We start from the raw sequence: 25,846 nt of genomic DNA, 5'->3' as shown, positions 1-25,846 counted from the left end.
GGCTCAAACTTAATCCAGAACAAGGAATAATTAATATAGAGGTTGTCTGTAACCATCACTCTTTAATTCAATTCAAGAGACATTAATTAAGCACTTACTGGGTATATGGTTTCCCATATGTTTTTCTCACATGATAATCTATGGACTGGGTCATCTTGCAGTACTTGGATGTTGACTGACATACATAGTAAGCTATTTAATGTGTAGCAAATGTTCAAATTTGATAGAGCGTTAATGAATAGAGTTCAATATCTATTTTTCCTGAGGCTACTTCAGATTTGACTCAGAGTATTACCAACCAAAATTCTCTCTATGCTCTGAGGTTCCCTAGGAAAGACAAGTGGGGGAGGAGTGCTGTGTGAATGTCTTCAAAGTGCAGAAGGGGGCATAACAATGCGAAAGAATGACCTAACTGAAGAGTGACTACAAGAAGACAATGAATATGTGATCTGCTCACAGAGAATACAGTGAAGGGATAATTTTCTAGACCTTGGGTTTTCTGAGTAAATGATTACTTGGCATCATGAACTTTTAAAGCTGATAATTTCAGACCATGTTATACAGATGAAGAGACAGGTTTAAATACAAACAAGCACATAAAATTGCGCAATTTAATTAAAGGCAGATTAGAATCCAAGTCACCTAAGTTCTTTGCACAATATTATGTTTACTTCCAACTTCTGTAAACCTGTAATTTAAATTTAATTATTTTATTAAAAAGATCTTTGTGGAAATCAACAGAAGACTGCTTTGAATTTCTAAGAAGACTAAAAATGGGCATATCTCAATTTTGGGGGGTGCCCAGGGTCACACAGCTAGTAAATGTCAAGTATCTGAGGTTGGATTTGAACTCAGGTCCTCCTGAATCCAGGGCTGGTGTTTTATCCACTGCACCACCTAGCTGCCCCCTTGGAGGGTACTTTAAAAAAAAAACAAAAACTCAACACATACCTATCTCCTGCAGCTCCTTAAAACAAAAACAAAAACAAAAAAAAAAAAAAAGAAAAATGATTTGCAAGGATATAAAGTAAAAATGAAGTTATAAAGAACTGTTCATTCAGTCAAAAAGCATTTTACAAGTGCTCGGAATGAGGCAGGAACTGTGCTAAGCTCCGGGGATGTAAAAACACAAGAGTAAAAGAAAGGCACAAGAAAGACTTTCTGAGTCCAGGGTGACATGGTCAGAACGGCACTGTGACAGCTGAGGAGAGCATGGATCTGAGTGGGCCGAGACCTGAGGCGGGCAGAGCCACCAGCAGCTACTAAAACAGTCCAGAGGTGACAGGGGCCTGTCTTATATGTGGGAAGCTGGAAAAGTGGAAAGGACAGGATCTGACAACAGGTTGGATATATGAGGTGAATGGGAGCAAGGAGCTGAGGGTAACACTGAGGCTTCAAGGCTAGGTGACTGGGAGGATGATGGTGGCCTCAATAATGATGGGCAAGTTGGGAAGAGAATTTAACAACTTAAAAGACAAAAAGGGCTGGGCCTTTACTTGTTCTTTTTATTGGATTCCTGGTACTTAGCTAAAACACTTCTGGTATCAGTTGAACTAATAGGCAAAGCCCAGTGGTACTTTATCAATTGTACTAATACCACCACTACTAACAGAACTTTGTGGCATTCCTTAAGATCTAATTGCATGATACACAAAATCTTTCATCTTTAGGCTAGCAGAAAAAAAATGTCTAGAATATAGATTAAAACGTGACCACTTGTATCTATTGTTCTTGGGGACTGAAAGTCAAACCAAGTAAGAGGAAAAGGAAGAACAGTATAGGGAGGGAAATATCAAGTCTTATCATTACTCAAATCTTTGAATAATTATTCTACTTATTCCAAAACGGGGCTTTTAAGGCAGCATCTAAGACAATCTAAAGGGGATTTAAAAAAAAATTTTTTTTTTCAAGTGAGGCAATTGGGGTTAAGTGACTTGCCCAGGCTCACACAGCTAGTAAGTGTTAAGTGTCTGAGGCCGGATTTGAACTCAGGTACTCCTGATTCCAGGGCCAGTGCTCTATCCACTGTGCCATCTAGGTGCCCTGATTTTTTTTTTTTAAACAAACATCAATTTGATGATATAAGATATATCACAGGAAAGATAAAAATTTAAGAATCACTCTTAGAGATCATCTAAGATCACCTCTCTCACTTTAAAGCTAGTTGGGGCCTAGTGGGTAAACTGGTTGCCTCATGGTCATTGGCAGTTGCCCACACAGACCTGTACTCTTTCCAGAATACCACATTACCTCTCATCTAAATATGAACTATAAAACAAATATAAAATACATACTGCTCAATTATTGATCTGAAATAGTGGAGGAGGTTCAGCCTGAAAAGCCAGTGGGAAAAGAAATTGTTTTATTACTTTCGGCTATAGTATGCAAACTCAAGTGCAAATGAATACTAATAAAGAAAATGAAGAAATTCAATGGAAATTCATAACCTCATAAACTCTGAAGAGCCTTACATGGATGTCTCATCACAGCATGGAGGAGAACATGAACTCTTTTTTTTATGGGGCAATGGGGTTAAGTGACTTGCCCAGGGTCACACAGCTAGTAAGTGTCAAGTGTCTGAGGCCGGATTTGAACTCAGGAACTCCTGAATCCAGGGCCCGTGCTTTAACCACTGCGCCACCTAGCCACCCCGAGAACATGAACTCTTGAAGGATCTGCCCCAGAACCACAAACTGTTAGGTTCTACTAGTGCTGGATTAATTCATAAACATACAGCAAACCAAAATGGGTGGACTAAGAAGTTGGAAAACCCCACGTTAAAAAGCAGCCAATAGGGGCAGCTAGGTGGCGCAGTAGATAGAGCACCGGCCCTGGAGTCAGGAGTACCTGAGTTCAAATCTGACCTCAGACTATTAACACTAGCTGTGTGACCTTGGGCAAGTCACTTAACCCCAATTGCCTTACAAAAATTAAAAAAAAAAAAAAAAGCAGCCAATAGGAGCAGCTAGGTGGCACAGTGGATAAAGCACCAGCCCTGGATTCAGGAGGACCTGAAGTCAAATTCAGTCTCAGACAATTGATACTTAGGTGGGCAATTGATACCCTGGGCAAGTCACTTAACCCTCATTGCCCAGAAAAAACAAAAACAACAAAAACAACACCTAATAGATTTTAGCTTAGAGGTAGCTAGCTAATTTCAACTGGCAGAGTAGTTGAACAGAAAAAGGTTGAATTTGGAATTGAAAAATCTGGGTTTGAATCCTGGCTTTGACATTTACCACTTGTTTTACCTTAGACAAGTCACAATCTCTCTGGACAAAAATTTCCTCATCCACAAAATGAGGAGGTGGGACTAACTTCTGTATCTAAATATATGAACCTATGATCACACGAGCCCTTACCCACAAGGAATTTCCTAAAAATTCATGCTAAACAGTCTTTTCAGTTTTTCCTTCAATGACATCTGACCTTCATAACCTTCTCTCCATTTCTAATTGATTTCGAGCCCTAATCATTTCCTCCTTGAACTCTTGGAATAGCCTTCTCCTGGTCTTCAATACGGACCTAGCCTTCTCAGAGCCCTTCTGAAAAAACCTTCTGTGGTCCCCTATTACCTCCAGGGTAAAAGACAGAAAAACTTCTGCCAAGCTCCCAACTATGTGGCCAATCTTCTAGGCCTCTCCTTTGAACATTCTCTGTACTGGTCAAACGGGCCCGGAGGATGCTCCCTGTACCTGGCCTTTCATTTTCTTCAGCTGTGTGACTTTTGTACAGGCAGGTGGTCCCCCATGTCTGACATGTTCTCTTCTCTTCACCGCTACCTCACAGGATATCTGTTTGCCTTCTAAGCAGAGGTCAAGAGTCACTCTCTGCATGAGGTTTTTCCTGGTCCCTTACAGTTGCTTATGTTCTCTCCCTACTGAAATGACTTTGTATAAACTGAAAAAAAAGAGAAAAGGGTTTTTTTTGGTTTTCTGAATTTGACAAATACCAAATAAAATGGGCATTTACACAAACACACACACACAACTTATGAAGCATAATACATGTAGAAAATTTTGAAGTAGCAAAGACTAAATTAAGGTAAATTTATCACAATATATCAAGAATCTTGAAGGAAAATTAAAAAAAAAATACCAAACCAACAGATTTATGGGGTGGGGGTGGGGAAGACAACTTACGGTTTCATTTCCAAAAAGGATGTCAACGTAAGGCATAACTTTCATCATTGGTTCCTTGAAGAACTGACTAATAAATGGTGCAGAAAGATTCAAAGTGAAGATCTTATTGCTTTCAGAAGCTTGGCGAGCTATTTTTAATATAGATTCTGGTGAAACGGTAAGAAAAAAGCCCTGTAGATTAAAAAACAAACAAAAACAAAAACGGGAAAAAAGTTAGAAACCACCACATGAAGAATGGCACTTCCAATGAATGAATGAGCCATCAGATTCATAGCCTATGCAAAACACAAAACATGTTAAAACCACACTGTTACAGGGGAGTCAAAGCTGGCAGCAGATTTGAACACCTGAATACTTCTTGTTAGGGCAAATTCTTTCCATGATTACAGTTCACAGTATAAAACCTTTCTTATTTCCTATATCGGTTAAAATGTGGTTGGGGTCCAAAGTACGTGGTCAAAATACAAGAAACATAAAAAATTTGTAATGTCTGATTCGAAGCAGGAGTTACCTATAAATTCAGAAATGCGACAGATAATAAGTATAAGTCACAGAGCCAATCGTCCTAGTTGTCCAAACTTGATGCAGTTTTTCACACTGTTTTATGGGTTGCTAAGTGGAAAACTAGAGATGGGAGACCCTCTCTCTTACTAAAGGTCCTCTGGCAATTATTCTGAGAGGCAATACGGTATAAGGGATGTTGTGCTAACCATACTGGCTATGGGACTGAAGGCAAGTCATTACCCACTCAGCGCCCCAGGAAACACTCTAAAAAGGAAAGTAAAGAACAATTACTGATCTGCACTGGTGGACAGAGTTTCCTCACTGGGAGGTCCCTATAGCAAGGAAATCACAGGTGTTCTCCAATATCTAAGAAACATGAAACCAGCATTCTGTGTCACAATACAGCCTTGAAACCACATAGGCAGTGGAGCAGCCACAGGTACAAAAATAACCAAAAAACATTTATTAAGTACCTATTTTGCAGAAAGCAAAAAAGTATGCAACGATAAAGATTCAATTCAATAAACATTTATTAAGTGGCTTATTCCCAATTGTCATGAAGCTCAGAACTTAAGAGGAGGGCTAGACATATTAACAAATGGCTACAGCAGATAATATTACATAAGAAATCTGTTAATATAGTGCTTTGTATGATGTGAAGGGATTAAGGAAAGTTTTGGATGTATTTGGGTTGGCTCACATGGTGGGTGGCATCAAATTAGCAAAGTTGACACAAAAGAGACAAAGATCAATGCTGAAGGGTCTGTGAATAAACACATACACTGTTGGTGGAGCTTTAACCAGATCCAACCATCCTGGAAAACACTTTGGAAAAATGCCTGAAAAGTTATTCAACTTTGACCCAGAGATACCACTACCAGGCCTAGAGCTAAAAGAAATCAAATAAAGGATAAAAAGACCCATAGGTTCACAAATATTAAAAGCAGTTCTTTTGGATGACAAAGAACTGGAAACTAAAGGGATACCCATCAATTGAAGAATGGCTGAACAAATTATCACATGAATGTGATGGAATATTAAAGGGATTTTTTTTTAGAGAAACCTGTGAAGATTTGTATGAACTGATGGAGAGTGAAGTGAGAATTTAGGGAACAATTTATTCAAAATTAACAATTTAAAGACAATTTTGAAAGACTTAAGAACTCTGCTCAATACAATGACCAACTATGGTTCTAGAGAATGAATAATGAGATCCTTATTTGTGGCCCCTGACAGAGAAGAGATAGATTCAGGGCTTAAGGTTGTGACATTTTTCATTTTTTTGGACATGGTCATAGTGGGAGTTACATTTTACTTGACTATGAGTACATATTAACAGGGTTTTATTTTTATTTCTTTTTCAATAGAGAGGTAGATAGGAGAAAGGTAGATTTTTTTAAATTGAAAAAAATTATTTCATAAAAACCTTAAGCTATGATTAGGAATTAAATAGGGAAAGAAGGGTAGGGAGGGCATTCCAGGCATATGGAATAGCACAAATAGAGGCAAAGAGGCAGGAGAGCTCAGAATATATTTGGGAGAGGAGAATGTAGTTTGGTTGGGGTAGAACATGGAATACATGGGCAATAATTATATCACACAAAGTTGGAAAAAAAGGTTGAAGCCAGATTATAGTAGGCCTTTCATGCCATACAGAAGAGTATTAACTTTGCATGGTAAGAAAGTGAGAGCCCCTGAATATGTATGAACAAAGTAATAACATAACCATAACTGAAAGCAATATGAAGGATAAAATGGGAGGTGGGTAGCAAGGGGGGAATAGAGGCAGAAAGATTTATAAAGAGCCAAACAGGTACAAAGTAGGGTTTGTGCCAGGATGAGGGGCACTGGGAACAAAAAGCAGTGGCAAGAAAGGAGAAATTTTATAGAAAGAAAATTAACAGGTCTTGGTAACTACCTAGATATGAAAGGTAAAGGCGATAAGCAATGTGACCTACTGGATAATCCTGGAAATCCTACTTGTGAAATTGCTAGTCGTGTGATCATGGAAAGTCATAAAACTTCTCTAAGAATCAATTTCCTCACCTGCAAAATGAGGCAAAAAAATAACTATAATACTTACCTGATCTGGCTATTGTGAGGGTCAAGTGAGACAATGTATGTCAATCATTTGGCAAATTTTAAAGCTCCATATAAATTTCAAGTATCATCACTACTATCGCCGTCATTATATTATTAATAAGGGAAGAGCACCCCCTTCCAGTTCTTTACATGTCAAGAATATGGGTGTGGAACACTGAACATAATGTTTATTCTTCATTATGCCTGTTACACTAACCTGTCTTTTCCTCCCTTTTTTTTTTTTGTATTCTTTGCTGTTAAAGATGATTCTTTGGAAAAGGGAAGGAAAACACTGGGAAATGTAGGTGATGCCAAAGATAAATCCATGCTTACAAACATGAAAGAGAGGTTGGCTGGATGTGTGACACAGAGCAATAATAAAGTCAGAGAAGAAGGAGCAGGGTTATGAGGAAGGATAATAAGCTAGGTTATTGAATCTGAGGTGCTGGTACAGACATGCAGGTCCTGGCAATGATTGATTTGAGTATGGAGTTCAAAAGATATGTCAAGATTGGAGATAAGGAAGAGAGAGACTGTTGAGGTGGTCACTGAAGCCACAGAAGCAAATAAATTCCTAAGCAAGGGAATTTAAAGAGAAAAGACACCTGGACAGATCCTTGAGGAACAACCAATATATTAATGAATTGTGAAGAGAACAAAGATTTTGCAAAATGGTTGGAGAAGAAACCATACAAGTGGTGTCTCAGAAGCCAGAGGGGCAGGAACTAGTAAGAGAAAGTGGAATGGAAAGTTGTAGAAAGATCAAGGATAATGCAATCCCTAAAGTAAAAAGGGGGAGGCCATTAGGCTTGGAAATTAGGAGGTCACTGTAATGCTTGAGAAAATAGTTTTAATAGAGTGATAAAGATAGAAGCACATTGGTAAGCAGTTATTTCCTCTCTGTTACGATAAAGTCTATTTCATTTTTTTGTGGCATACCCAATAAGTTCACAAAATCAAATAAAAAGCAATGGGATGTAGAGGAGCAATTCTTTTAAAATGTCAATAAAATAGTCTATTGATGATCAAAGTACTGAAGTAGGAAGAATGAGATTCACTTTGCTGTTTAGGAGCTCATTCATATGAAGAGGTCATTTGTGCCAATCCTTTGAAGGATTTAATGTCTTACAAATGCCAAGAAATTGACAACAGATTTTATAATAGAAATAGTAGTCTTAAACTATAACAACATTAACTATTTCAAATAATGATTAAGACAACAGTTCCTTATTGCTATTGTATATAATATCATTTTATCATTATATTCATGATCTACTCCATAATTTACCTAAAATAAGTTTAGATGTTTTTGAAAGTAAAGAGCAATGGTCATAGAACCAAAGTATTTAAAAAAATATTTTCATCCCCTAGCCCACCAAATACCATGTCACTTGAAAACAACGAGCATACAAGCTGCTTCTTTTGCTATTTTGGTAACTTGTAGAATTAAAGTGAACAGTTTATATAACATCTTGTCTCCATAGTAATATGTACTGGCTTTTAGTGTTTCATCTAATGAGCAGAGCTTAAAGCTTTTTTTCTTTTCTTTTCTTTCCTTAAAAAAAAAAAAGAAAGGAAAAAGTTCTAGCATAAAATAAAAACCTTCCAGAGCTAGCACATTGCCAGCTGTGGATAAACCACAGATAGCTGTGGAGCGGTCTATATAAATAGTAACCTGGTCAAATAATTAGGCTTCTCACCAATTTTAGACTGAAAACTTGATCTGTGCTAAAATCCATCTGATTGTAATTTAAGGTGCAGAACATTATTCCCCTGGAGAGTAACACTGGCCCAGTTCCAAGATATGTGTCTGTGTGTATTTTTCTTTAAAATGCGCCACAAGGGTATTTTGATGCAGATACTATGACATGCATTTGGGTTCTCTGTACTGAAGGCCATGAACTTACAAAAACAACAGGCTTTTTTTTTTTTTAATGAAGCAAGTTCATAATTTAAATGCATCCCATTTTGATTTATCTCTTTGTTTTTTTTTAAAGGAAATATTCGGTGTTTAAATATTTTTTTTGAGATTTGTGTTAAGCTATATTGGAAAGATTTTAAAAATAGATACCAAACCTAATTTTTTTGGATATATCTAGTTTTACTAAGCTGTATGTTCCAGACGACAGGAAAACTCCCAAACAATAAAAGGCATGCAATATTATTGGAAAAAGAAGTGCCAAGTTTGTAGCTAACATATTCTAGTCTTTATGAATGTAATAAACGAGACCCTATTAGTGGTCTCACCCCTTAGTACTTTAAAAAGAACTTTGTTTGATTGAACACTCTTGGGCAATGTAATCAATGAAGGGGAATGATTTGGCTCTAGACAAAATTATCCATGTCATTCTTTTCGGTGTCCTGATGAAAACAAAAGCAAGCCTGATTCTATCAGCTGGATGTAAGTATGGATTCTATATAAATATAATTCCAGTTTATCAGTGAAGTGAGTCATCACCAAAAAGTTACTTCATCAGAGTCCGGCTAAGAGAAAGGAAAGACAAAGGACATAAAGGATACTATTCTCCATGGATTTCCCAGAGTAGTTTTCTACATGGCCCTGGGATGGGAGGCCATGATGGTAATTCAATAAAAGAAAGAGAAGTCCTTTGTACCCTAGTGGCATCTACTGGAGCACTAACACAGATCTAACTAAGAATTTATTTTATATGTGATTTCTTGTGGGCTAGTCTGGATCAGTATGTATTACACTTAGATACATTTACAAATAACCACTTAATGTGATGTAGTGGGTGGAGATTGAGCCCTCAAGTCAGGAAGATGTGGGTTCCAATGTTTTATTGACCATGGCTGTATGTCTATGGGCAAATAATTCACTTAAACTCTCAGGAAACTCTTTAAGACTATCCAGTTCAGATACTGTAAGGATAATCAACTGGGAAAGACCTGGCTACTCTGATCAAGAAGATGATCCAAGACAATTCCAAAGGATTCATGATGAAAACTGCTCTCCTTGTCCAGAGAGAGAACTGATGATCTCTGAATGCAAACTGAAGCATACTTTTAAAAAACTTTCTTTTTTTGGTCTGTGTTTTCTTTTACAACATGGGTAATATGGAAACATGTTTTATGTGACTTCACATGCAGATCGAACTGCTTATCTTCTCAAGGGGTTAGGGGTAGGATGGGAAGGAGAGAATTTGGAACTCAAAATTTTAAAAATATGATTGTTAAATTATTTTTACATGTGATCAGGAAATATTTAATAAAATAATTTTCTTTAAAAAAAAACTATTGGGTTCAGAATAGGTACTAGTCTATTGATAGAAATTTTCTCATCTGAAGTATCTTTTATCAATAAAATCAGAGGTCCTGACTTACCTCCCTGTGTACTCCCCACCTGGAAAAGAAAATTAGGTAGAAAAAGAGATGCTTTAGTGATCACAACTCCTTGTAGTAAATCTCCACCTAGACAAGCAATTATAGGTAGATAATGGTAATATGACACATAATGTGTCTACTAAATGTAGTCACATCCAAAGAGGCAAAGAAAATCAAACTATCAAGCTTTTTTCTATGTTGATAAGGGATATCCTCTGGTTCTGAAAAATATTCTTCTTTGCTTGAAACACATAAATATCTAACTAAAATAAAGAAGATAAACGTTGCTTACAGAAAGAGAAGAAGCCTGGTCAGAGAAGTAAGAGGGCAGAAATAGCACCAAATTACTCTCCGCTGCTGACTGTGTGGAGATAGAAGACAGAAAGGGGACCAGCTGAGTGTGGGATTAGTGATTTTTTAAGAAAAACCACACAAATAACCATTCACAGAAGCAAAGGGAAACATAAAGAAGGCTGTGTCATACCAGGAAAATATTTGGAAAACTGTGAGACAACCCCAGGGCCCCACTCCTCCTCAGGCAGGCATGGATGGGGGCTGAGAGCGCCAGATGCTTGTGCCTCAAGATGTGCAACTATTGTCTATTCCAAAGAAACTAATTAGCTTGTTTTCCATGCCACAACTAAGGTGCCATAGTAACACTAGCCAGAGACTGGGGTTGAGAGGAGGAATAAATTAGGAAACAAAGGAAGAATAATAAACCCAACCACACATTGCATGTCTTCCTCTTAATGTGCTCTAAATGTTGTTTTGTGAATGGATAACCTGTGTCCCCGCCTTTCACAGGCTAGAAAAAACACATTTCCTGGTAGGAAAGGGAATAAAATCCAGCCTAGGTATAGGCATCATATCTGTTTATAAGAAAAACAAGGCTTATTTTTAAAATGATTATGGTAATACACAGAGCTACTTACTTAAAACAGAAAAGTATTTGTAATTTCAGTGTTACCATACATACACCACACTATAAGACAAAATGCTCTTTTTAAAATTTATTTTACTTTTCCCAATTACATGTAGAGATAGTTTCCAATATTCATTTTTGTAAGATTTTGAGTTCCAAATTTTTCTCTCCCCCCTACCCCAAAACAAGCAATCTGATATAGGTTATACAGTACAATCATGTTAAACTTATTTCCACATTAATCATGTTGTGAGAGAAGAATCAGAACAAAAGGGAAAAACTACAAGAAAGAAACAGTATGCATTCAGACTCCAGAGTTCTTTTTCTGGATGTGGAGAGCATTTTCCATCATGAGTCTTTTGGAGTTGTCTTGGGTCGTTGTATTGATGAAAAGAGCTAAGTCTATCACAGCTGATCATCACACAATGTTGCTATTACTGTGTAAAATGTTCTTTTGGTTCTGCTCACTTCACTCAGTATCAGTTCATGTAAGTCTTTCCAGGTTTTTCTGAAATCTTCCTACTGATCATTTCTTACAGAACAATAGTAAAATCTAAGTTCAAAAATATTAATTGGATGAGTCTAAGATTGGAGAGATGTGACTAGAAAGCATTTCATTCTAAAAGATTTGAGAGTTTTAAGTAGACTACAACACTTCCCCCTATGAAATTCCATCTAATTAGATTAAGCAACATGTCTGAACCCATCAAGATTCATTTGAAAACAAATTCTGTCATCCAGCCTGTTAACCTCTCTGTTTTGTGTAACCTATAAATTAGTAAGAATGCTTTGTATACCTTTATCAACGCTTATATAATAAGTAAAAGGCATATTTTCAGATCAGTCTTATTCCAAATCTAACAATATAATGAACAAGCTTGCCTAGGGATATGGATGTTTTTGATCAATAAATTTTTATAATTGTGGACAACTCTGGAGGTCACTTTATAAAATGTTTCACAACAATTTTCATTTTCTCTTATATTTATTAACTTAAGTCATTATTTATTGGGTTTGTCTTAGTTCACAGAATCATAAAGATTCTTCATGTTTTCCATTTTAAAAAAATCAAGGCATTTTGCTTTTTAAGTTTTCAATATTTGGTTTGTAGTTTTGCTGAAACCAAAGATCTGGATTTTGGAATTACTATTCATCTTTTTAAAAAATGTGGCACCTCAGCATGAGGCTAACTAAAAGCTAACCAAATTTGGAGATGGCTACTATTAATACTTTTATCTTTTATTTATAAGTTCATGGATATTTGTTTCCTCACCAGAGTCTACATTTAATAATACTTTTGCTTTTGTGTCTCTTTAAATGTTACTATTTATTTAACTCAAGTATCCAAGAGTTCTTAACTAAAACCATTAACAGCAGAAAAAACAGGATCATAAATTTTAAGAGTTAGAAAGAACCTTGGCAAACATTTGGTCCAACACATACATAAAAAGAATGCCCACTATCATGTAACCACTAAGTTATCCTTGCGAGAATCCAAGTCTCTCAAGGCAACCCATTTCATTTTTGGACAGATGATTTTTCCTAACATCAAGTCTAAATTTGTCTTTCAGTACCACACATTGTCCATAGTTTTACCCTCTGGGGTCAAACAGAGCAAGTCTAATTAATTCCTTAAAGACATGCTATTCTATCCATTTTCATTTATTTTATGTTCTAAAAGCTAAGTTTCACAGAATTAACACGTTAGAGAGTCTCTTGGATAACAAGGAGATCAAATCAATCAATACTTAAAGAAATTAATTCAGGCTGTTCAATGGAAGGTCAAATTCTGAAGCTGAAGCTTAAATACTCTGGCCACATATTGAGAAGATCAGACTCAATAGAAAAGACCCTGATGTTGGGAAATATTGAAGACAAAAAGAAAAGGAGATGACAGAGGATGAGATTGATAGACAGTGTCGTAACAATGAACATGAATTTGTACCAACTTTGAGAAATAGAGGAGCCTTAGTTCCTCATATGAAAAATGAGCTATGGAAGGAAATGGCCAACCACTCTAGTATCTTTGCCAAGAAAACCCCAAATCGGGTCATGAACAGTTGGACACTACTGAAAAATGACTCATCTGATAACAACAGCATATATTAAGAATGGTAGACTTATTGAATCCAGATGACATTTTGATATCAAGGGAGAAAATTTCCATGAGACAAAGTAGTTGGGCAACTAGGTGGCGCAGTGGAAAAGGCACCAGCCCTGGATTCAGGAGGACCTGAGTTCAAATTCAGTCTCACATGTAATGATTGGAATGATGCCACCTACTGGAGACTTGCTGTGGGAAAGCTCCGCCATGAGGAAAATGCCTCAGAGGGCAAGGTCATGTGGCTTTTCCTTGGCGTCAGGAAATGACGTTTGCTCATGGGTGCTGTCTATCAAGGCTAACAGCCAATCAACTTGAGGAGCCTCCTATTTTCTGGGAGGAGACAGGAAGGAGGAAAGAGAGCCTGAGCGGAGAGCTCTCGCTTTTTCGGGTTCCTGACTTGTTGGTGGTGGTGGTGGTGGCAGAGGACTTCACAGGAAATTTGAGGAAAGATAGGAATGCCAGGCTGTTGGAATTCTGTTCTCAATCTTTTTCTATTTTTCAATAAACCCTTAAAAACCTAAACTCGTTTTATCAGTGATTTTAGTCAGTTTCCCCCCAAACTGGGGGAACAGATTAGAATCCACATTTAGAATCTTAAATTACACACACACTTGACACTTAATAGCTGTGTGACCCTGGGCAAGTCACTTAACCCTCATTGCACCATAAAACAACAACAACAAGAAAAATAAAAATTAAAAACAAGACAAAGTAGTTGTTTAATGTGCTTCTGAATGGAGGTGCACAACTTGATGTCAGAATTTGTTATGTATCTGAAATACATGAACAAAAGATGAGTGAGGAACTGAGCAAAAAGGTAACGTAGGTGGCCCGGTGGATAGAGTGACAGACTTGGTGTCAGGAAGACTCATCTTCTGAGTTCAAATCTAGCCTTAGACACTTACTAGCTGTGTGACCCTGGGCAAGTCACATAACTATTTGCCTCAGTTTCCTCATCTGCCAAATGATCTGGAGAAGGAAATGGCAAAACCACTTCAGTACCTTTGCCAAAAAAATTCAAATGGGGTCATGAAAAGTCGGACATGACTAGAAAATTATAATAACAATATCATGGAACTTTTGGGAGGCTACTTCAATAATTATTGCATCAATAATAAGTTGAACTTTGTATCTCTGCCACTTCTTGGCACACCTTTTTTGCTCCTCAGCCAATATATTATTTTTCAGTGCATATAAACTTCTTTGAGTAATACAAATTGTGAAAGCTTTATATAAGATACACATATAATTGGCCTATATTTGGAGGGGCGATGGCATACTAATCTTTTGTTATTAAATGTGTGATGCCTTTTGTTAAGAAAGCTGGGATCAGCCTTGAATCAGAGAGGGATCTGTTAAAGAATTTTGCTAGTAATTAATGCACTACTATGAAACATAAGTAAATAATTATGGACCTTATCTTGACCTGCTGATTTTCCATTTGTAGAGATGGTAGAATTCCAGTCACTTCTCTTGGCATGATTCTCTGTGATTCATTATATTAAAGGTAACATAAGCTTGCTAGTTCATGTTTGATCCAGATTTCATTTTCATTGTCTTGGATTTCATTGGAATTTAGAGACAATCAGAAATTTTCCATATCCTCTTTTGGGGGTTCTGTGTGTCCATTAATTTTTTAAAGGCAACATAGTATAGTTTTAAATTGATTTAAACGGAGTTGTTTATATTCTTCTGTGCACTGTTGTATAACCATAACCATGTCATTTGATTTTTTTTTTTTTGGTTTGTTTTTTGTTTTTTTGGTAAGGCAATTGGGGTTAAGTGACTTGCCCAGGGTCACACAGCTAGTACGTGTCAGGTGTCTAAGGTTGGATTTGAACTCAGGTCCTCCTGAATCCGGGGCTGGTGCTCTATCCACTGCACCACCTACCTGCCCTTGTCATTTGATTTTAATTATTCATTGATAGTATCAAGAATTTCTGATATACTTTCATTTTCTGGGATCCATTCTACAAGTTTCATTGTTGTCTTTAATCAGGCAATATATTGTTCACATTTTCTGCTTCAAATAATGGCTAGATAATGAGGTAATCTACCACTGTGTTTCTGCATGTCTTCAATAGTCTTCAGAAGTCACTTCTGCTATGGTAGTATTTTATATACTTAAGAGTTTCCTACAATGTCTTTAGTCTGTTAACACCTATTGAAAATAGCACTGTGTGCAAGTCCTGAAGTAGTTTTTTTCTATTCTGTCAAATATTGTACTTAAATGAATTCATTAATAATGGTTATAGCAGATAGCAGGTTTTTTGAATTATGCTAATTTGGTAAAGCTGGTCTATTAGTTGTATTCAAAAATAGCTTTTCAAAAATCCATTTTAAGTAAGTCCAAATTCTCTTCAAAAATCACTGGAGACACCAGCATTACTTTTGTCCTCTGTTTCATTAGTAGGCAACATTTCTGTAGTTTGTGTTAAATACAAATTTTTATTTAACTGTTCCATTTTCAAATTTAAGCAACTCATCAATTCCCAATATATTTCTATCTACTCTGGGTATGAAGTTATTTCTTATTATTGCCTCAGTAATCTACAGTATATTGTGATATAACTTGGAGCTGAGGCTATCACTGAGAAAAAGCATAGGAGTGCCCTTATCTGTAACTGGTTGGGTTTGTTTCCAATTTTGTTATGGCACATATAGTACTGGTACATTATGAAATCACTCATATCATTAGTTGATTTTATGTGCCTGTATGGTTTTCATGCTATGATGCTGTGTCATTGGCCCCAAAGCATTTCTAGCAGTTGGGCTATTAGTATTTATGATCTGTTCTGATGTACTGTACCTTCTAACACCAGAACTTGAAGGAGTGTCACTTGTTCCACTGTCTCCCAAGTTGAAATGATCATCATAATAGTTCTGAATAGGGCTGTTATTCAGACTTATAAATAAATATTCCATGCTGCCTATTTAATAAATTCAAAGGTATAATTCTATTTTTATTTACTTCAAATTTCTTGCTTGGTAATTTAGTCATATAACCTCAGATTATGCTTGACATGATTTATAATTTCAAAAAAAGTTCTTCTAGGTTTATTAATCCATAATTAAGGAACTGAAAAGTAAAAGATGACTTGGCAAAAAGTTTTTTTTGGCAAAGTTGAGCACCTAAGTGTTGGAATGAGAGGTCAAAATAAACTCCAGTCCCAACCAACCTCTCCTCTACCCCTAAATGAAAGAAATGTAAAACAAAAATAAACATGCTAAAGAAAAAGGATAAATCAAAACAAACAAAATCAAAACAAAACCTCAAAATAAAAAATGTCCTAAACAAGAGAAATGAGCAAGAAAAAAAATGCTCCAACAGGATAAATAAATACTTTGGATTAAGTAAAAGTGAGAATCTGAAAGAAAAAAAAAATAACATTAACAACGGCTGCAAAGGAAATTAAAAAGGACCTAACATAAGTAAGGAAATAGAAGAAGAAAAAGAAAAAGGTAAAATGAAGACAAAACTTAATAAAGGAATTGAACTAGTGCTCTTCCTCTGATGTTTATATCTACTTTATCCTGTAAAAAGCTTGTTTGTATATCGTTATTTGTATGTCGTCTTCCCTATTAGATTGTGAACTTCCTGAGAACTGGGACTATCTTCTCACTTTCTTTGTATTTGCAGGGTTTACTACAGTGGCAGAAACATAGTAAGTGTTTAATAAATATTTATTAACTGACTGACTTGGAATTATGTGGGGATAATTGACATAAAAATGGGAATTCTTGGAGGCAACTAGATGGCACAGTGGATAGAGCACTGGCCCTGGATTCAGGAGGACCTGAGTTCAAATCTGGCCTCAGACACTTGACACTTACTAGCTGTGTGACCCTGGGCAAGTCACTTAACCCTCAATGCCCCACAAACAAACAAACAAAAAAATGGCATTTCTTCAATAAGAAACCAAATTGATCTGCTAGAAGAAGAAAAAATCAGTAGAGGCTGAATAATCAGCAAAATAAATTTAAAATAGTAATATTTTTAAATGATGGAATTAGAGGATAAAAGTTGCTGAAGTATCCTAAAAATCAGCAAATAATCTTCCTGAGAAAATGTTAAGAACGGAATACCATATTTCATGAAATATGAGAAAAAAATGAGAATACTTTCTTGATTCCTAAAGAATCAAGGGACGGATTACTGATGGGAAGAATTTAATTGCTCTCACCAGAGCTGAATTCCAGATTCAACTCTTCCAGACATACTGTTGTTAAACTGCGAAACTACAACTCTATAGTCATGTTGTAAGCTGCCAAGGGGAAGTACATCATGGATCTAAAGGGCCCAACAATGCACATGGCACAGGATTCAGGGCAGGAAGCACTGCTGGATTTGTAAGTCCCAGCTTTGCTAGGTGAAACCCGTGTGCACTCAGAAAAGCAATTTAGCATCTCTGTCCTCAGTTGACTAATCTGTAAAATTTCAGATTTGGAGCCAGAGAACATTGGTTCAACTCCAAGACTGGTGGTGACTTAACATAACCCTAAACAAGGCACTTAACCACCTTGGGGGAGGAACTGACCTAGATGGTCTTTGGGGTCCCTTCCAGCTTGAGATCTATCCGTCTAAGCACAAAGAATAACAACATCGAACTTTTATATAGAACCTTCTATGTGCCAGGAACTATTTGATCTACATGACAACCCTGCCAGGTAGGTGTTCTTATTACCCCCATTTTGCAGTTGAAGTAAATCAGGCAAACAGAGTTTTAGTTACTTACCAAGGGTTATGCAGTTATTTAAGTGTCTGAGGTCAAATTTGAACTCAGGTCTTCCTGACTTCAGACCTGCCTACCTAAGCTAGGGCTTCTTAATCTTTTTTCATTCTCAACCTCTTTTTGCCAGAGACAGTTTTAGGTAACCCCAGGTATATAGGCACATAAAAGTAGGTATACATAAGCTTTTGCTGTTGCCAAATTTTTTGTGATCCCCTACATTCAGTTACATGACCCCATATGGGGTTGCAACACACAGTTTAAGAAGCTTTGACCTAAGCCACCATGCTGTCTTATCAAGATAGTGTTTTATTTATTCTTACACAAATGGTAGTCCTCCTCAGCCTCTGCTAAGAGCTGAGTCTCACTTTGTGAACCATGTACCCTACAGGTACAAGATGGGGTGAGTTATGAAATTTATCATAATTTCTGTCTTTGAGGAGGAAAAACAATTTATGGTGGAGTACTGGGATGTACCATTGATGAAAGAAGTATAATGCACAATATGTTGCAAATTAGAGGAAAATGGATCTCCCCTACCCCAAATTCCCTAGCTACTCAGAAATTCTGAAAAAGCTCTTCCAAAAGAAAAGACTTTTAGAGATCCACAAAACTTCCAGGTATTCCAAAAGATGAGGTCAGCTAGGTGGCACAGTGAATAGAGTGCTGGGCCTGAAATCAGGAAGACTCACCTTCTGGAGTTCAAATCTGGCCTTAGACACTTACTAGCTGTGTGACCCTGGGCAAGTCACTTAACCCCATTGGCCTCAGTTTCTTATTTGTAAAATGAGTTAGGGAAGCCACTCCAGTATCTTTGCTAAGAAAACCCCAAATGGGGTCCAGAAAAGTAGGCCAGCACTGAAAAGACTGAATGACAATTAAGAGGTCAAGACTAGGTAGGGCCTCTTATACACAAATTAACAATGGGAAAGAAGTTTCTTCTACTAAAGATAATTGAACTGGAAAATGACTAATTACTAAGCAAAGGCTGGATTTAAATTTCAACAGCAAAATAATAACAGGATTGTAGACATCAGAAGTGTCTAAAAATGATTCATGTAATCATATCAATGTAATCTTTGTGTGTATGTGGTGGTGGTGGTGGGGGAGACAACAAAGTAATCACATCTCAAACTCAACGGACAAATATTTCAAGGCATTTCCCACAGGGAGAAAACAAAACAGTGGCAGAATTGTTTTGGTTAGTAACTAAAGAACACCAACAGGCAAAGGGTGGTGTAAATACATTTCAAAAAGTATATGTATCTGATTGCTTCCCTCCTCAGGGTGGGAGGGATTGAATTTGGAATTCAAAACTTTAAATAAAATTGTTTATTAAAAAAAAATGTGGGGCAGCTAGGTGGCGCAGTGGATAAAGCACTGGCCTTGGATTCAGGAGGACCTGAGTTCAAATCCAGTCTCAGACACTTGAAACTTAACTAGCTGTGTGACCCTGGGCAAGTCACTTAACCCTCATTGCCCTGCAAAAAAAAAAAAAATGTATATGGAGATGTGCATAGGGAGCCTGGGAGAAGACAAGGATCAATTTCTAGGCGGAGAAAGAAGCCATCTTGAGTATGATGGCAATTGCCAAGAGTCATCAACTGCATAAAAAATGTGAAGCACCACATCACATTTGTTCTTTTCTGTCTTGGAATGACGGTGTTTGGCAATAATCTCATATTATCAAAAGTAAATTTAAAACCTCAATCCAGGAATCCAAGAGTCTAAGCTCAAATGCCGAGTCTCTCATCTATCTTCTTACAAACTGGTGTTCCTTCTTATTTGCTGCTAAGAGCTCAGGCTCACCTTATGGACCATAAGCCCTACAAGATGGGGAGAGTACACATAATAATTATAATTTCGGTCTTTGAGGAAGAAAAACAATTCATTGTGGAGTGCCCGGATGTGCCAATGATTAGATAACAGGGCTGACAAATTTATCTGCACACTGTAATCCCCAAGCATAATAAAGACTGAAGTTTTTGTGTTTTTAAAATTCAATCACAACCATGGGAGATGTTTGGGCCTCATAAACCAGCCAGATGTGAAGTGAAAGTAAAATACAGCATACCTGCTTAGTCAGAATGGCAACATACTAGAGGGATTAAGGCATTTTCAGTTTAGGAAAGGGACTGTTTATTGGCAAAATAATATTGATGTAATAAACACTCTCTATCCTTGCTCTCCATAAAAGTGACACAAATAAAGTTGGATTTCATTATTCTTATGTAAAATCTATCTTATATTTAAAACATTTAAATTCAGAGGATACAAAGCAGTATCAGCTAGTGGAATGTGTCAAGTCAACAAGCATTTACTAAGAGCTTACTTACTTTGTGCCAGACACTGTGCTAAGCCCTAGAGACAGAGATAGCCAAAACCATACTCTCTGCCTTCAATGAGTTCCCATTCTAAAGAGAAACACCTAGGAGGTGAGTTTTGAACTAAATCTTAAAGGAAAATCTGGGCAACTAAAAAGTCTTTCCAGGCTTGGAAGACAGCCAAGACAAAGCACCTAAGTGACCTAGGCTCTCCTCCTGTCTTTGCTGTTGCTACTACTACAATTAGCTGATGCTTCTTTCTTGCTTTATAAGTTTACAGAGAATGAGGGCCCAGCACACTTTTGATCATAACTTAGTGTCTCTTTACTAGGCAGATTGGTGAATACAGGCAAGTCACATCCCCCAAAAGAGAAAAAAACCTATTTGTACAAAAATATTTATAGCAGCTATTTTTGTGGTGGCTAAGAATTGGAAGTCAAAGGGATGCCCATCACTTGGGGAATGGCTAAATAAGCTGTGGTATATGAAGGTGATGGAATATTATTGTGCTATAAGAAATGACAAGCAGGATGACTTCCAAAAGGCCTGGAAAGACATGTATGAAATGTGTATAGTGAGTGAAGTGAGTAGAACCAAGAGAACATTATACACAGAGACAGCAATACTGTTTGATGAAGAGCTGTGAATGACTTGACTATTCTCAACAATACAATGATCCAAGACAATCCCAAAGGACTATTGATGAAATATACTATCCACTTCCAAAGAAAGAACTGATATTGATGGAACAGACTGAAACATGCTATTTTTCACTTTCTTTCATTTTTTTTATCGATCAAATTTTCTCATACAAAATGACAAATACAGTAATGTTTTACATAATCATACATGTATAACCCATAGCTAATTGTTTGCTACCTCAGGAAGGGAGAAGGGGGGGGGGGAAGAAGGATAAAAATTGGAACCCCAAACCATAAACAAAAAGGTTTATCATCAAAAAAATATATAGGGAAGTCGCTTCAATTCTCTGGGTCTTGGGTTTGATATCTGTAAAATGGTATAGGGAAAGTGGTGCTAGGCAAAGCATGATCTAAAGTCTCACCACTTCTGAAACATTCTTCAGACCACATTGAAACTCTTTCAGTCTGCAATTAAGCATCATCCTATTTTCCCCTTTCTATTTAGGAAAAAAGAAAAGGTATATAAAAGGCAAAAGAGAAGACTCCCAAGAGTTATTGTGACGATTGAACATATTCAATACAATGGCCCACAATTTTTCCATTTGCAATTATGTGTTATGTTCACTAAGCAGATTGCCTGTACACAATGTACACAATGATTTTGGAATTTTTTTTTTTAATCATCAAAGCCTAAATTCTACACAATAAACTGAATCTACTAATGTAGGACCCTGTCTGCACACCCCTCCACCCCCCACCCTTTCAGAAAGCTTTTTTTTTTTTTTTTAAGTATTAAACCAAAAAAGGTCTTGTGTTCATTCATTTAGCAAAGTCAGTAATAGAAGCCTTTTCTTTGGACAAAGCACAACACTAAATCATAGGATCATAGATTTCACTTTGGAAGGGACCTCAGAAGTCACCTAATCCAATCTCCTCAATTTACAAAGAAGAAAACTGATGCCCAGAGATGGTAAATGACTTGTCCAAGGTAGAGTGGTTCTCTCTACTACATACATGGACCAGCTAGGATTTAAAACCTAATTTTCTAAATCAAATTCAATGCCCACTCCACTTCCCTCTCCCTCTGCCTTTATTTACACTGCATATATCTTGTATGCACATAGTGATTTTCATGTTCTCTCCTCTGATAGAATGAATGCCTTAAAGAATGGAACCATGTTTTTACCATTCTTTATATCCTTGAGACTTAATACAATGCTTGGCACATAGTAAGACCTTAACAAGAGCTTGTTTACTAAATAGTTGACTATATATTACAGCCACCCAGAATACCGGTTCTTGCCCCATCAGAGCTTACAAATGAGTTGCTAATAATCTGTAGTAAAACAAACCCTGAATTTTTATAATTTCTCATTTCCCAAAAATGTTGGTTAACTGAGGTTTCATAGACTTGGAAGAGGTGACAGAATGGAAAAGACAAGGAAAGTTACGAACTGCAAGTAAAATAAATCTAAGATAAATAATGAATTGACATTTTTTTTCCTAAGAACTTAACAGAATTAAGTAAGCAACCATTTAAAAAAAAGATTAAGAATAAATTAATTTGGTATGCAAGAGAGGACTTCCCTCTCTGCCATCATTGCTTCCAAATAAGAAAGAATCCAAGTGATCTTTAAGTACCTACGCAATGCTAGCTCTTTCCTTTTACATTCTGTCCTGTTGGGATGAGGAAGGGGTTATTGAATGGAATATAGACCATTGCTTTCTCCCCAATTCCAACTGGACACAGTTGTTTTAAATCAGAGCACTAGGATGGAAAAAATGCAACTATTTCTCTGAGTAATTGCTTTGGCTCTCTGAAGTTTGCATTGTTTATTTTTATGAAAGTATCACTTTATAACTGGAAAATGACTAAGCTTTCTACTATTGTTTTATCATTCTAAGTGGCCAACATTTCTGTTTTTGATAAAAGCCAACTTTCGAACCATTTTCTATAACATGGGAAAAGGTTGAACTGTCAGTAAATATGATTATATTGACCCTGACATTTTCTTCTAAGATGCTGCCAGCCTGTCAAAAGCAGAGCATTGCTTTCGGACTCGAGTGGCTTTTGTTGTTGTTGTTGCTGCTGAAGCAAACTCTGATTGTTGCCGTATTAGTATTGAGCCCATAACAACAGGAGCAGAAGAAGACCTGCAAGTAGAGTCCTTGACATTAAATACGGAATTGTTTTCCACAATTCTTTCACTGACATTTGAAGCTTTGTATCCTAATTAAAAACAATTTCCCAGGTAAGTCATGCATCATTCCGACATTAATTGTTAGACTCCAGGCTTTCATTAAGTTAGGAAGGACATATTTAGAATACTTCCTTAAGCCAGAAAACGTAGGAACTAAAAGCTGAATCTGAGATTGAGATGTGAAAAGATGGGTCAATTGCTTGCCAGTAGCCCTGCCACTGTGACTTTCAGCCACCCCAGACAACCTCAAAGTCTTCATGGGGAGGGCGAGGCTAGGCTGTTCCTCCAGGCTCTGCAGGCTGAAATGTGGGAGAGAACAAAAGGTACTGATAGGCTTCCCAGGAGGCAGCTCTAATAACCTGCCTGGCCAGAAACCTAAAACCTGGATTAGCCTCGCGGCTGGGCTGGCATCACAAATGAGGTGTTGTCCATACAATTAGAGAATCAGACTTTTAGAGAGGTAAGGAAGCTTAGAGATTATCTAGCTCATCCATCTCATTTTACAGGTGAAGAAACTGAAGCCCCGGATAATGAAGTGACCTGCTGAAGCCAGCCAGGCAGAGGCAGATGGCAGAATTCTAATCTTTGGAATCCTAGGCCTCTATGTAAGATCAGCCCTACTCACCCAAATATTCAGGACAGGGGTTTTTCAAAGGATCAATAGTCATAGAATCTTTCTATTCAAGAACAAAAAAGAAACAACTCCTGGGAAAGAACCTTGATTGACATGAAGTTTAAATTGTTTGGGAAAGGCAAACAACAATCAAAAAATAAATTTGAAGTCAAAGATTCATGGAACAGGATAGGGCAGGTGTTTGACATCATAATAAATTAATAAATGAACTCGAGGGTAATAGAATTACAGATGCCCGAGTGATCCCATTCCATCCCATTTTCTTGAAAAGCTTGCGTCCTTTATCATCTACAATCTCTCACTTATCTTCAGTCTCTTTTCCTGTCTACTGGCTCCTTCTCTATTGCCAAAGAACATGCCCATGCCTCCCACCTTCCTCAAAAAACCCTCACCTGATTCATCCATCTCTGCTAAGTATCCTCTCAGATCGCTCCTGCCTTTTGTGGTTAAACTCTTCAGCCTCATTATTCAACCCAAACTGCTGTCTCCAAAGTGACTAACAATCTCTTACTTACTGCCCACCTTCCCTCTGGTCTCCCCACTCTTGACTCTTCTGCAGACTTGGAAACTACTTGACACTCTTTTCTCTAGGCATTCATGACCTTCCTATCCATCTGACAGCTCCTCTGCTGAGTCTTCATCCAGTTCAGGCAGACTAACCCTGCATATTCCACAAGGCTCTGTGCTGGGCCCTCTTCTCTTTCTAGTCTATTTCACTTGGTAATCTCATCCATCTTTGTGGCTTCGATGATCATCTCCTGGATAACAATCCTCAAATCTGAACATCCAGCTCCCAATCTCTCTGCTGCCCTCTGGTCTTGTATCTCCAGCTGTCTACCAGACATCTCAGCTGGGTATCCGGGCGACATGCCTGAAAGTGAAATCATTCTCTTTTATCTCCTCCTTCCAAGGAAATCACCATTCTCCCGGTTCTCCAGGCTCCTAAGTGAGGTGCCATTCTCAGCTGCTCACTTTCTCTCACCCCACCTTTCAGTTTTAGCTTGGTAACATCTCTTGCATATTGCCCTGTTCTTTCCTTTGATTGTGTAGACCCTCATGTCTGGACTCTTGCAATAACCTGCTGGCTTGCCTGCCACAAATCTCTCCCCACTCCCATCCTCCACTCAGCTGGGCTTCCTAAAGACCAGGTGCGACCACACCTCCCCCCTCCTCCCTCAATATCCTCCAGTGGCTTTTTGTCGCCTCTAGGATCAAATGTAAAATTCTCTGACATTCAAAGTCTTCATTTTCCACCATATTACTCTCCCTTCCCCATGTCCTCTTCAATCCAGGAACAACGGACTTCCATGCTGGTCCTTGAATAAGATACTCCCTCTGCTGACCCTGGTCATTTTCGCTAACTAGAAAGCTTACCTCTCTTCATCTCTACCTCCTAGCTACCCTGGCTCCTTCAAGCTCCAGCAAAACTCACATCTTCTATAGGAAGAAGCCTTTCCTGAACAGTCCTAAGTCCACTGCCCTCCTTCCACTGATTACAACCTATAATGCTATCTCTAGCTTGTTTGTACACAATTATTTACATGGGGTTGGCCCCATTAGATTGCCAGCTCTTTCTTTGGATCAGCTCAGAGTAGGTGCTTAATAAATGCTTACTGAATGGCTGGAAGAGGCTGCAACAATTTCTTTCTTTTTAATAATGTTACATATCTAGGTCAAGGTAAGACACATTTTCCACTGGTAGGGAGCAAGACTTGGGCAGGTGTAACAGACCATTGAACTTGGAGTGAGAAGATGCTGATTCAAATCCTAGCTCTGACACTTACTTGCTGTGTGACTCTTGTTCCTACTGGGTCTCATTTGGAGTTGGATTAGATGACATCTAAGGTCCCTTCCAGTTCTAATACATTGGTTTTAATTTTTCCAATTCTGAATCTCTTACCTATAATCATGTTAATTAGGTTACATTTGAGGGAAGATAGTAAAGATGGGAATACAATTTGAAATAGAAAAGAAAGGAACGGGACTCAGCTTTACTAATTTCATAAAATACAACCCCCCCCCCAAACCAAAAACCCCACATAATTTTGAAAATGTACCTAATGCCATTTTTTTGGCACATCAATTGAGGTTAAGTGACTTGCTCAGGGTCACACAGCTAGTAAGTGTTAAGTGTCTGAGGTCGGATTTGAACTCATGTCCTCCTGAATCCAGGGCCGATGCTCTATCCACTGTGCCACCTAGCTGCCCTCCTAATGTCAA

At 37.5% G+C, this 25,846-nt stretch overlaps 1 protein-coding gene across 2 annotated transcripts in view; it reads right to left on the bottom strand.

Moving 5' to 3' along the window:
- ADK (adenosine kinase) overlaps positions 1 to 25,846 on the bottom strand; it is a 608,024-nt gene that overhangs the window by 147,316 nt on the left and 434,862 nt on the right. For both annotated transcript variants that reach the window (XM_043984755.1, XM_043984756.1), the window contains exon 7: positions 4,143 to 4,313. In XM_043984755.1, coding sequence (XP_043840690.1) covers positions 4,143 to 4,313 — 171 coding nt within the window. The remainder of the gene's footprint in view (positions 1 to 4,142; positions 4,314 to 25,846) is intronic.

Source organism: Dromiciops gliroides, chromosome 2 (genome assembly GCF_019393635.1).
Source record: "Dromiciops gliroides isolate mDroGli1 chromosome 2, mDroGli1.pri, whole genome shotgun sequence".
In the NCBI taxonomy this organism is placed as follows: Eukaryota; Metazoa; Chordata; class Mammalia; order Microbiotheria; family Microbiotheriidae; genus Dromiciops; species Dromiciops gliroides.
The sequence above is the reverse complement of the archived record's forward strand: the minus strand, read 5'-3'. Positions and strand labels throughout refer to the sequence as shown.